Genomic DNA, 13,946 nt, shown 5'->3' on the forward strand with positions numbered 1-13,946 from the left:
AGTAGAAAGACAAAAAAAATAATGTAATGTTAAGAAAGTAAAAAAAAATTGCAGGTACCTGAGTTGATGAAAATATTCCAAAGTTGACAATGGTGATGGTTATACATATGTTTGAATGTATTATCAATCATTGAAATGTCCATTTTAAGTGTGTACATTCTATGGTATTTGAATTATATCTCAATAAAGTAGTTATTTTAAAAAAGAGAGAGAAATAGAAATAATAGTCTACATACTTATTGTGAGAAAGAGTGGATCTAAGAAATCAAATCTTAAGAGCTTCTTGGTCTTTTCCACAAAGGGATCTTGTGGTTTGTTGAGGGAATCGATATTCACCCCAAATGATGTGCCTGTGATCACATCCATGCTGTAGGCCCCGAAGAGGCTGAAAGACATGGAAAATTGAAATGAGCACTGCTTCACCATTCTCCTAGTACACATGCAGCAAGATGTGTATATAAATCTGTGTGAACTGTCAGGAGATGTCAGGAACCATAGCCTTTCAGAACTACCTGCTGGATCATCTCCCATCCCAATCATTCATGATGTTGTTATCATGTGCCAGTGATCCAGCTAGCCCTGTCCTGGGTATGGTGGAGACACTAAGTCAAGATAGTCCTACCTCTGAGCTCAAAGAGATCAGGCACAGGGGGACAGAGATCCAAAGTCAGACAAACTACAGGAGAGTGTGTTGAGTGTGGATGACAACAGGGGTGTAGGCACCATGCTTCATCAGGAAAAGAGTGGAATAACTAACTCTTTCTAGGGACTCGAGAAAGGAGACAATGCCTCAGCAGAGAGGCTATGCCAAGAGCTGATTGATCATTAGCACATTACAGAACAGCAAGACCCTGTTCTGAGTCACCATGAGCATATTCTCTCTTCTACACTGTCTGCTAAGTCTCCTGAAAGGCCCATTTCCCCAACTCCTATAATCTGGGGTTGGTCTGTGGGTAAGAGCATTTCTGTAAAAGGTAAGAACTGAGAATATTCCTAGGTAAAAACAAATTGGATAACAAAATAATAGATTCCAGTAAATTGATTGGGGGGACCATTATTGAGTCAGCACATGTCCCCAATCTGTGTAGGACAGGCTCAATGTATACCTGTGTTTCCTGCATAATTCAGAAATATGTCAGTTTAGACATTAAATCACTGGATTGCTCTAACCTTGGCCTTTCCAGGGCCCTCTCTCTTTTGAGATTGAAGAAAGGCGAAGCGGTGGGAAGGTTTAATATTTAGTGTTTCATGGTATCCTCAGTAAAATATTAAGAGAATGAAGTTCTACCAAGTTTTCCACTGTTAATCTTCTTCCCTGCCCCTGTCAGCCCTCAGGTACCAAGCCACTTGATCTCCCACCATTTCATACCCTCTGCGGCCAAAACTTTGGTACAATCATGTTTCTTCTTTCTAAGCTATGTATTTTGTCTTCCAGTACATCTAAAGAACAATTCATCAGATTAATTACTCATGGTCTTTTGCACATTGGAGAAGACCCTTCCCCATTTCTGCTGCCCTGCCTTCTCATGCAATCTGCCCCACCCCAGGAGGGCCCACTGGAGTTGTAACACCACACCCCTGCTTCTGTCTGTTCACTGGAATAACTTAACTATGGGAACATCAGCTCCGTGGCAGGCAGCTAGGGGGTTCCATGACAGCTCAGAACCCTGAGACTGTGCTCCTACTTACTCTTTCAAGGAGACAGTGTTGCCTTTCTCTGCTTCCTGCCTCAGGTTTCTCACCAACACATCTGCGTACTGGCTCATGATGGTGAACATCTAAGCACAAAACACAACACCACACTAGTTAAATCTGTAGACTCAAGTCCCAGGAGGACATGGCTTTCCCTAGCTCAGAGTAGTAAATTTTATTTTATAATGAATTTTGTGATGTCTCTTCTGGACATAAAGATAAAAGGCCACTTTTAGGAAGCTCAAACTTAGTGGACTACCTCCTGGAAAGGGACCATAATGTTATTTTGTCCCTGTTCCCAGTTCATACTTTCAGTTTCTAAGTAGAAGTCCTTGTATTTTCTTACCTCCTTCAGTTTTCCGCTGGTGAAGGTTGGAGACAGCAACGCTCGTATTCTCTTCCATTCTTCATCTTCAGATAAAGTGATGGCACTTTTCATAAATCCCACTGGACCTAAAGGCTGGAGTTGAAATAAGAAACATTTTGTCCTTTATAAGTTTTGTAGATCTCCACAAATGTAAAAATGTGTTAAATTGGCCGGGCGCTGTGGCTCACGCCTGTAATCCTAGCTCTTGGGAGGCCGAGGCGGGCGGATTGCTCAAGGTCAGGAGTTCAAAACCAGCCTGAGCAAGAGCGAGACCCCGTTTCTACTATAAATAGAAAGAAATTAATTGGCCAACTGATATATATATAAAAAATGAGCCGGGCATGGTGGCGCATGCCTGTAGTCCCAGCTACTCGGGGGGCTGAGGCAGAAGGATCACTCAAGCCCAGGAGTTTGAGGTTGCTGTGAGCTAGGCTGACGCCACGGCACTCACTCTAGCCTGGACAACAAAGTGAGACTCTGTCTCAAAAAAAAAAAAAAAAAAATGTGTTAAATAGACATCACTTATTTAACAATTGTTAACTGACTGCCTCCCAGGTGGCAGGCCCCATGCTAGGTGCTTAATGTATTATAGATTTATCCCAAATGCCTACCCTCCTCTCAGCCTCTGTGTGTGTGTGTGTGTGTGTGTGTGTGTATGTGTGTGTGTGTGTGTGTGTGTGTGTGTGTGTGTGTGTGTGTCTGAGGTCACCCAGCCACCTGGTGTGCTTTCCAGCCTCTAAATCTGAGTCTCTTTTTAAATGCAAATGATTCCCTGCTTGGGAAGGTTTTCTTTCAGGGTAATAGTGGGGAACAAGATCTGTACCTCCTCCAGGCTGTGCAGAGAAAAAAGGGACTGGTGACAGTTCACCATGTGGCCTTGGCAGGCTGTGGTTGCATGGGACTACTTCTTTGTTTACTTACAGAATAGCATGAAGAATTCGAAAAAGGAATACCTTGATGTAGTAATTTTTTAAAATTGTAGATAATACATAAAAGATTATGAATGTATTTTGAAGAAATACTACCATTATTTGAAAGTCCTTTTCTCTTAATTTTTTTTCCACAGGGATACAGAAAAAAGCAAGAGTTGTTTCCTATTTAGGAATTGCTAGAAGTCCTCTAGAAAAAGAAATAAAGTGGTAGGTGTGAATCTACATGCTGTTCAGATTTACTGTACAGCTAGTGTAGTCAGGACAGTGTGGTACTGGATGAGGGATAGATACAGTGATCAATGGAACAGAATAGAGAATGAGAAACAGACACACACAAAGAGGCCCAAATGATTTTCGACAAAGGTGCAAAAATCAATTCAATGGAGGGAGGACATCCCTTCCAAAATGGTGTTGGAACAATTGGACAGCCAGAAGCCACAAGAAATGGACCTGGAGCTAAATAATGCTTTACACAAAAATTTCCAGAAAAATGGATCATAGACATAACTGTAAAGCATCCAACTATACAGACTTTAGAAAAGGCAACAACAATATAGAAGGGCTGAGGAAGAATTTTCAGACTTGACACCAAAGCACCATCCATAGAAGAAAAAATTGATGAACTGGTCTACTCAAAGTTAAAAAACATTTGCTCTGATACAAGCTCTGCTAAGAGAAAAAGACAAGCTACATCATGACTGTAGAAGAACAACAGCAGTGATGCTCCTGGTGGTGATGTTCTGTGTCATCATCGTGCTGGTGGTTACACAAATCTATGAATGTGATAAAGGTGCATAGAACTACACACACATACACATCCACAACAATGAGGCAACAGAACACTAAGGATATCTGAAAAAGCTCTGTGGATAATATCAATGTCAATTTCCTGTAACTATAGTGACAGGAGTATACTAGGTTTATACTGATGCAAAATGTTACCATTGGGGGAAACAGGATGAAGTGTAGTACATGGAAACTCCCTAAACCACTTTTTGATAATTTCCTGTGAATCTATCAGTATTTCAAAATAAAAATTTTAAATAAAAAATAAAGGTATAAAGTTAAGACATGGATGCGTACCCGCCGGTTTGTGAAGACAGAGTAACATTCTTTCACTAGCACTGTCTTGATCATGTCGGGATCCGTGATAGCCAGCACAGGCCATTGACCTTCATACAACCTGTGTCAGGAAAACAGAGCTGATTAAACTCTACAAGCCTAATTCTGCAGCTGCAGCCACACCCAGGAATCCAGACTTTGATCCTGACATTACATAATCCATACCCTAGTTGTACGATACACAGCAACATTAGATACTAGTTCAAGTAAGAGTAGGACACACAGCAAGGTTCTGACCACAGAAGCCATGGCGTCTTCACAGAATGAAGGGAAATGTGGCTCAAGTGGGGAAGACACATTTAAATACAAAATAGCTCTTCTACAAGATCATGGTGAGAAATAACAGGAAACCTCTTGTTTTGAGGTACGAAGGAAGAGGAGAAACCTTTTCCCATTTCCTTGTAGTGTACACAGGACCGCACCTCTTCTGTGGCTCTCACCAAGCCCCAGGCAGCTTTAGAAAGGGAACAGCTGCTGCAGTTGGATGAGGGCACTCTCAAAATCATGAAGTCCATTAGCCCACTGGGGAACACGGTGGTCTAATATATTCTGTATCTCTTCTTCAAAGTCAATAGAATGGAGTAGACAAGGAAAAATTTGAACATACTTCTCTTGAATAGTCTTCACTTCAATTTTAAAAACAACACAAAAGAAAGCTCCACACTTGCAGAGAAAAGAAAACAGCTTATAAAGGATTTCTCAATCTGGTCATCTCTATCTCCCAGCTCTTCTTTGAAAAGCATGTATTAAATCCAAAAATTTAATTTAAGAATTTGGCTTTATTTAAAAATGAATCACTGTGGGAGGGAGTTAATGCCATGCATTTATGAACACATATTGGAACAGTCTGAAATGATGCATTTCATACACTTGAAGGTAACCCAAGGTAGGAAAAAAGGAGAAGAGGTGAAAAGCCAGACGCTGGACAGAAAGTGATGCTGGGAGTCCCTGGGCCATCTAACCTGGAGAAAAGTGGTCACCTGCAACAACATTATCAGCCTCATTGACCCTGCAGGCCTCAACACCTGGTTACCTGTGGAATTCCTGGTGGGATAATCCTCCAAAAGCTTTCCAATACAGAGTGTGAAAGTTGTCAGAACCAAAATGGAGCCACCCTGATGTCATAAAAATAAATAAAACCTGAAAGATCCTGGGAAGGGTATGAAGAGAGCATTCTCATGCTTGAGTGACTAAAAACAAAACTGTCACAAAATACTCTACAGAAAGCACATGTTTCACAAAAAGGACAGTATGATTAGAGTAAAAGTACTTCAGGGAGGACATCTGCCTGTCTTACCTCGGACTGGTGTCCCCTTGTTATTGATCTTTGTAGCTACGGACAATTATTTCAAAATAGTTATATTATCCTGCTCATCGTTCCCTTTAACAACATTTTTCTTCCTTTACCTCCATGAATAGGCACATAGTTTGCTATAGCGTGCACATTTCCATTGTGATGCTTTACTTCCAAATAAATATTTTTTCTTTCAGAGAGCCTCTCTCTGTTTTTTTTTTTTTGTTTGTTTGTTTGTTTGACAGCATCTTCATCTCAAGAGGTTCTGGGCTGAGATTTTCCTTTGTATGTGGGGTACATTATCAAAGCAGAAAGTCTATGCGATGGAAGTTTCCAGAATACTCACCCCCACATTTCCCCATACTTTTTATAACATTCTTCATCAAATTTCCAAAATCCCTGGGAGGAGAAACAAAATAAATTTCAATTGTTATTTTAAATATCCTGAACCCTGCCTCTAATGGGACAAAAAGAGCGAAACTTGAAAAAATCAGGGTATGTTTCACTGGAAGTTATAGGAAACCTTTTGTTCAGAGATATTCAGGGGAATGGGGGAAAATAGAGGAGATAATTGCCATGAATGATTTAATGTCAATGTTGAATTTTCTCCAAATATTGTAGATACAGAATGACTTACGCTTGTTTATGAATACTAAATAACTCTCCGTATTTGGAAGTCTTTTTGCACATACATGTATTCTTTCTAACATGTCACAACCTTCTGAATGATTACCTCCATGAGCATGTGAGGAAACTGAGGATGAGACAGTGTGAGCAAGTGTCTAGGGGGATGCACAATCTTTCATATCATTCAGCATCCTTTTCATTTATCTCAGGAGCTTTCTCTAGAATTCTAGTAGAATTGGGAAGTCAAAGACATCAGGGACCTCTTTTTATCTACAGGTTTATCTCAGTCTAAGGCACATTGCTGAGTGAGAAAATGAGTAACGAGTGACTGAGCCAATGACAAAATGTCCTTGCCTCATGTTGTCCCATTCAAAATGGAAAAGATCAGGAAATGCAGCTTCTTCACCCAGGACAAATTGCCACACTTGCTACAAGTCTTCACATCTGCAGCTTAAAAACAAATCTTCCTGGTGCTGTGTTTCAGTTGTGATATTTTTACTATGCAAAAGAAGGTCCCATCAATATGGGTTTTGGGGTATACCTAGTAAAGCGCTGATCTTAGCAAGGTGAACAGGATATGATTGCTTTTGCAGAGGGAAAAATATGGAATCTAAGGAGTAATTAGACAAGAAATGCCTGAGTTGGGAGAATTAGAATCTGAGCAAGAAGCCTTAGGTGTGTGGGAAAGGAAATTGGGGCCAGAGAGCAGCCTGCACACAGGCTTTGCTTATCCTCTCATGGGTGTGAGGTGATGACTTTATGATCAGGGGCCAGGCCCTGGGTGAAAAATTAGCCACAATTTCTTGGCGAAATTTCACAGTCCTGTGACACTTATAATAAAATTAATTTAAATTCTTGGTGATTTTTGTTTGGTTTGGTTTTTTGAGACATAATCTTGCTCTGTTGCCGTGGTTAACCTGTGGTGATGTCAGCCTAGCTGACAACACCTCAAACTCCTAACTCAAGAAATCCTAGTGCCTCAGCCTCCTCAATTGCTGGGACTACAGGTGCACAACACCATGCCTGGCTAAATTTTTTTCTATTTAGCATAGACACAGGGGTCTCACTTTTGCTCAGGCTGTTCTCAAACTCCTGACCTCAAGTGATCTTCCAGCCTCGGCCTCCCAGAGTGCGGGTATTATGAGTGTGAGCCACCACACCCGGCCAATTCTTGGTAATTTTGTCAAATTATCTCTTTGCTAGACATTTTGCAAAAGCAAGTCTGCTTTTGTTAAAACAAAACAAAATTAATTTCATGGCTAAGTATCTGAAGTCAATGAACAACTACCATCTTGTCTCAGTTGTACCAACTCCCTGCTCAGACTCACCCAGAGGGTACCACCTTTCAAGGAAAAGAAGCAAGGCAGAACTCTCTTGTTCTACCTGATAAAGTTCCAAAATATACCATGCAGAGTAAAAGCTAAGGTACAACTATGAAGTACCCAGAGGGAATTTAGCAGTTCTTGAGAGAATTCAAGTGGGTGCAAATTACCCCATGAATACAAGGGCTACATAATAAACTGAAGTTTCCAAGCTGTGCAGAAGGAAGAAAAACAAGGTTACTCAATTGCTCTTGCTAAATAAGAAAGTTTGAATTTGGTGCACACAGCTATATAAGCTACTACTGATGGTGGTTCTCCTTTGGTGCACATAGCTATATGAGCTACTACTAGTGGTACTCCTTTCTGCATTTCTCCTAATACTAACTATGAATACCTTTCTGTGAATATGCACTAGGCAAAAAGCCCTGAACATTAAATCCTTATTTGCCAGAGATCTGGGCTGTTCAGCTGATCCAAACCTCAGGCTGCGGAGAATAGACAACAGAGGCCCGGGGTGAATATAACTATGATCTGGGTGGGGTCTCCGCATCGTTCCTGAAGTGTAAAACCTCAGAACTTCCTCCTGAGAAGGGGAATTTTTACCAATGGAATAAGCTGGTGTTTACAACCATAAGAAACAAAAGAGAAAGTTCCAAAAAACCCACCTTGCGGTAAGACAGAACATTTCCCACAATAGGCAGAGGTGTAGGCCCAGGAATTCCCAGCCTCTTAAACACTCCATGTGAATGAGTCTCATATCTATAAAGTTAAAGAGAAATCCAAGTTACTGATATTGTGGTTTTATACATATGGGAAATGTCCTGTCACTGACTAAGGAACTGCCATAGCCAAGAGATGTTAGGCATCTAACATGTGTTGTTGTTAGGCAACACCTAACAACTGCAACACCAACAGCAATGGCTACATTCACCCATCATCTTCTTTCCTGCCTCCTGTGTGGGACCCACCCAAAGTCAGAATGATCAGCTAAAAGGAACTGAAATCTTCAGGGTTCCAATCCTAGAATGAATACTTTATAAATGTCCCCCAAATTCAATGTTCCTTGAGTGGTTCAGACTGGAATCCTCTAGGGCATTTCATTCTGTTATGTGTATTTAGGAAATTAACTCTTCCATGATTAGGAAATTCTTGTTTTCAGTAAAGAAGGTGTAATTTTATTTTCTTCTGCTCCAATGATGTGATTTTGTGTAAGAGCATGTGTTCAATCACAGGGGGTCACCAACAGCCTATGGTGACACTGTTCCTATGGTTTGCTTTGAGACTTATGCTTTCCCTTCCCCTTAAAATGAGACCCTGTCTTAAGATCTTTCCCTTCATAAAGCCACCTTCACAAGAAGGTCTTAGAGGAATCACAGTGTTCCTATTAGAGAATGATAATGATGTTCAAGGCTTATATTGGACTTGTAGAAAAGTGGGCACTTTTTATCTACACCCAAGTGTCTGTGGTCAGATGATCGGGTTAATTTGAGCTATAAGGAAGGATGGTTGACCTGTATGTTCCCAGAATGACATATGTAGCTTCCAATGACTACAGACTCCATTCCTCCCATGAAGTCTAGCATACCCCATGGTGCCTGTGTAAATTGTGATTGGGTTTGAAGGCAGGTGAGCATGAGCCACCCCAGTTTACAGGGAACAATTCCTGTACACATATCTTGCATCAGACACAGAACCCAGAGGGGAAGTTAAAGAGACACTCACCAAGCCACCCCTCCTGTGCCTACAATCCTCAGAGCTTGGGAAGGGGGTGAGGATCCCAAGCACCCTGTGCCCCTTTGTTTATAATCTTCCTCTGCTGAATTCTGGTTGATTAGTTTAGGTCCAAACACATGGTCAATTAGAAATCAGCCCAGGACTAAATGCTGTCATTGAACTCCTAGTTAGAGAACATGGAGATGGATACTGTGGGGGGAGTTTTATTTATTCCTTCCACAAATCTACATAAGATCAACAACTGTATGCTTTGTAGCTTCCAACATTTAAGCAACTTCCCCTCAAATATCTTCTTTGATATTCACCACAGATAAGAGAAAGAGGGGCCAGATTGTACCCCATGTCTAAAGTTACAGGACAGTGGAGCCTGGACAGATACTCACAGATAAAGGAGAACTAGGCTGGTAGCCAGGAGAACCCATGTTTCCAGGGCAAAGTCTGGGATGAGGTCCATCCCCGCTTTCCTTCCTCAGTTCTCTCCTCTGAGTTGTTCTCTGTGCTGTGTGCTGCTCTTTGGTGGGCTATGCCTGTGGAGCTTCCCTTCCCAGCACGGAGGTGATTCAGTGGGGCTGGCTGAATGTTTATGTGCTGGAAAAGGAGGCAGGGCCAGAGCTGCAGCCAATAGCAGGGCCACCTGTGCTCCACTTGAGTCATAGGAGCCCTCTCCACCTTGGCAGTTGGCAAAGACTCATAGACACAACCACATTGACCTCCTAGAGTTCATATTCTGTAGGAAATCATAGCAATGCAATCAGTGTTATCGCTAAGTCCAAAGGTTATGGGTTCATATTATAAACTCAAGTAAAGCCATTGACATTAAATCTCCTCTATTCTGCCCTTGTTTGCAGGGCTGCCGTCATTTTGAAATATGAGGAATGCATCCAAAGGACCTACACCTACAGATTTTACCCTCGCAGTTTCCTCTGAGTACACTGCCCCTGAGTTCCCTGGAAGACTCCTACTCGTTCTTCAAACCCAGGAACACAGGCTCTTCTCTTAGACTCTTTCCTCCCCACCCTCTGCACACAGCTATCACCACTTCTTCCTCTGGGCAACTCCTATCCCTGTCATGAGGCACTGCTATTGTCCACTCTACTCTGTATCACCATTGTGGGTTTCCACATGTGTGACCCTTAGCATATGGTGAGCTTCTCCTGGGCACAGTCCAGGCCCAATCTAATATTTTCACAGATATGTCCCCAGCCCTTAGTGGAGTGCTTCACACACAGTGGGCATCCAAAAAGGCTATTGGAGTTGAGCCAGTGAGACGGTTGGGCCGCTGTATGTCCTTTCTCTCTGACTGTCGAAAACCCACCATCTTCCTCAATTATTAAGCCAGTAAAAGTGTTTGTCTGTGCCTCAGCTCCCATCTCTGCATGTGTAGGCTGGTCAACTGTGGTTCTGTAGGCAAGATGGCTCCTAAAGGAACGACAGGGGGTGGACAAGATGGAGCAGATGGCTGTGCCCTACAATATCATTCCTGCTGCTTCCTATGCACCTGCAGGGGTCCTGCAGTAGACAGCAAGGTAGACATATTCTTGAACAAAAAGTGGCCCCCTCTCTCAGGTAAGACTTCAGGTCAGGGAACAATGAGTGTGAAAGGAGAGAGGAAGAGAACAGCAGCCCAGATGTCCAGGTGGACCCCAACCACCATAGCCACCAATGATGGGGCAGAGGTTGCTACAGTCACAGGGTACCCAGGACTCCAGAGAGATGATCTGAGCCTTGTAATTGGGCAGTGGTGTTCAAAGCAGATAGTTTTCTGCATTTTCAGGACTGGAGCATTTTCTAATGGAGCTGAGTAGTTCGCAGGAGCTGGTGAGGAGGAGGGTTGTTATTGTGACAGTTCCTCCTTTGTGAGCTCCCAGATACATTCCATGGGAGAGGGCAGCAGTGAGCATTTGAAAACTATATCATCTAATTAGCGTCACATTACATGTGATGTTACATGTCTGCTTGGCCTGAAGAATCATGAATTACCTGACAAATAGAACCTCAAAGTTCTTAAAACTCAAAAGAAATAGAAGACAGTCAAGCTGAGCTTGTGCACTTCCTTCTCTCATTATCCTTTCTCTCAGTCCTACTACAAAATTGTTAATTAGTCCTCACCAACTCTTTCCATCCTTCTCTCCTTTATGTCTCCAGATTAGCTTGACATTGGCCTGAGTAAGTGGACATCTGATGGTTAAAATGTATTAAGTCACAACCATATGCCCAGACTACTATTCTTTTCCTGGACCCTGGTGGAACAGCCTGACATGACTATCATTATAGTTTTTCATCTCTAGAAAAAAGATTTCACTGGGAAAAACCTGTTACCATCCATAGCTGTCCCTGAAAAGTTTATGCAAGAATTCTTCTTTCGTCTATGTACTAATTCAAGGTGAAGGGGGTGAATGTCATGTATCAGTGTTGTGTGAGGCCTAGGCTAGAAGCCACACAATCCCTGTCTTGGGAGCAGCTTCCCAGTAGAGGGAGGGAGACTCATAAAAGCTCTTTGATAGTGGTGTGCATATGGCATACCTATGGAACCCCTGAGTTAATGGAGCCCTACAGAAAGATAATGAAAAGAAATGGTGCAAAGCTTGAATATCAACAAATGACAGTCATGAGATGCTGGGACAAAAATCCATAGGACAAGTAAGATAAAAGTCCAGAGAATTCTGATACATTTCTGTCTCTTTTCAGTGGCTTCTGTAGCCTCTGTTAAAAAGGATGATGCTGCTATACCTGGTTTACAGATGTAGAAACTGAGGCTCAGTAATTGCAAGTGATTTCCTAGCAAGTATTGATCAGAAGAAAATATTATATATAAAGCTAACACAAAGGGAGGTGAAAAGTCCTCTGCTGGTCTTGTACATCAGTATGAAACACCTACCGCTCCCTGATAAGGTTCACTGTGGGCCATTGTGAGACTCAGGAATGAAACGGCAAATTGTTTGAGATTCTAGTTCATATCTCCATGGTTATTCCCAACGCAGCTCCCCCGTGGGTCTGCCAGAGCAAAGGACTCTATCTCATTCGAGCAGGGAGAAGGAAAGATGCAAAATCTGACCACAGTAATGGTATTGTTGAGAGTATCTCCCTCTTCATGCTTCCAAACAGAGAGGTCCACAGAATGCATTGACACTAGGAAAGGTTATAGTGTCATTTGATAACTATCAACAACTTAACTAGCTCACCTAAACTGAAATCCTTTCTTATTCTTTTGGAAACAAAACTGCTATAAAAACTAATTTGTTCATCTTCCTCCAAAACATATGAGTATTTTGTAACTAAACTAAGCCTGACATGACCTTCACTTGTCCTGTGAACCTCAGGAACTGAATTGATTGGCTGGAATCTACACCAACACTATAGACTAGTCATTGGTTGGAAGTAAAATGTAGCTGGCACCGTGCCCCAACCATTGTCAATGGACGTGCTCTGCAAGGGTAAGTAATAGAAGGCATATTCTTTCTGCTACTTGTTCTAGAGAAGGTAACACCCTCTAACATGAAGAGATTTGCATAGTAAGAGTCATGCTGAATGAGTAAGGAAGACATTGCATGTGAGAAGAATACCCCAACCACTCCATGTCTGCCATGTGCTCACTCCTGTATCAAAGTGTTCGTCATGTACTTTTAAATCTCTGCTTGAAGTGATTAGGGTACAAAGGTGGTTAAGACCCAGAAATTATTCTGTTTGAAAATAAAGACAAACAAATAATTACTACACAGCCAAGGTTCAGTAATTATAGATATTAGAGAAACTCAGTGTTCTCATCAACATCAAGTGGCTTAACTTCTTTCTTGGTGTCATTATAATTGAATCAAAGTACAGTCTCAAAGAACATACATAGAAGCATGAGGCTCACATTACCAGTATCAGTGCACAGGTTGTCCAGGGATTTAGTGATGTGAGGAGCATCATCACTCTGATATTTCCGTCCTTTTATATTGTTAGCCCAAGTGCTTACTCTTCTGGGAGGCCAGTCCAGACTTCTCACTGACCAAGGAATTGCTTGCTCTGTAGGGAGTCAATATTGTTCAGAAACAATTTGGTAATAGATTCAAATTTCCAGGTCACAATCTTGAGGGTGTGAATAAATGAAAGCAAGAGTATTTTCCTGTAAATCTGCACCCAAATCCCAATTCTTCTCAGCAGAGCAGCACTTGGTTTGGCCAAATGTGTGGCTTCTGAATTTTGGTGGCTGGAGAACAGAAGTAGCTGACATTTCTGGCCCTCGTGGTTGGGGATGGTGGTGAAGAGAGTGGCACAACGTTCCACAAACGTTCCACAAACGTTCCACAAACGTTCTCTCTAGGCATTGGGGGAGGTGACGATCTCACCTGAGTGTCATTGTGCGTTGGTCAGGCTGTGTGTCTGCTGTGTTCAGGGCACGTGTCAAGCACTAAATATGAAACAGTGAGAACCATCGCTGTCATGAAGCTTATACTATAACAGAAGAAAGACAAAGTGAACAAATAAATACAAGTGAATATTGGATTAAAAATTGAGATAAAATCTATGAAGTGAAAGCATCTTTTACTTAAGCTTCCAGCAGCTTCCAGCAAGCAGTTGATCTTTCTTTCTTTCCTTAAACTCTATCCTCCTTGGAAAGATATAAAGACAAAAGAGGCAACAGGACTTGGAGGATGGGAAGTGTGAGACCTTGAGCCTGTCTGGGCCTGTTTCCTCATCTGTCCAGGAGAAAAACTGACCAGACTTGACCCAAGAGGATCCAGAACTTCCTCATCCCAATGAGAAGACGGCTGCAGGACTGCATGCCCCTCTTGACTCTGTGTCCCTGTATGATTTTCTGATACATTCATCCCCTTATTCTCCTTCACTTCTTTGTATCATTTAGGGTCCCC

The 13,946-nt window shown here is 42.0% G+C and overlaps 1 protein-coding gene across 1 annotated transcript in view; it reads right to left on the reverse strand.

The window, feature by feature from the left end:
• Positions 1-9,654, reverse strand: part of LOC105868332 (cytochrome P450 3A4-like) — a 30,105-nt gene extending 20,451 nt beyond the window's left edge. The window contains exons 1-7 of the mRNA XM_075995316.1: positions 9,474-9,654; positions 8,022-8,115; positions 5,754-5,806; positions 4,075-4,174; positions 2,039-2,152; positions 1,690-1,778; positions 237-385 (exon numbers count right to left, since the gene is read on the reverse strand). Of these exons, the coding sequence (XP_075851431.1) occupies positions 237-385; positions 1,690-1,778; positions 2,039-2,152; positions 4,075-4,174; positions 5,754-5,806; positions 8,022-8,115; positions 9,474-9,544 (670 nt within the window). The 5' untranslated portion in view covers positions 9,545-9,654. The remainder of the gene's footprint in view (positions 1-236; positions 386-1,689; positions 1,779-2,038; positions 2,153-4,074; positions 4,175-5,753; positions 5,807-8,021; positions 8,116-9,473) is intronic.
• Positions 9,655-13,946: the final 4,292 nt, after the last annotated feature.

The sequence above is a fragment of the Microcebus murinus genome, chromosome 19 (genome assembly GCF_040939455.1).
Source record: "Microcebus murinus isolate Inina chromosome 19, M.murinus_Inina_mat1.0, whole genome shotgun sequence".
Classification (NCBI taxonomy): Eukaryota; Metazoa; Chordata; class Mammalia; order Primates; family Cheirogaleidae; genus Microcebus; species Microcebus murinus.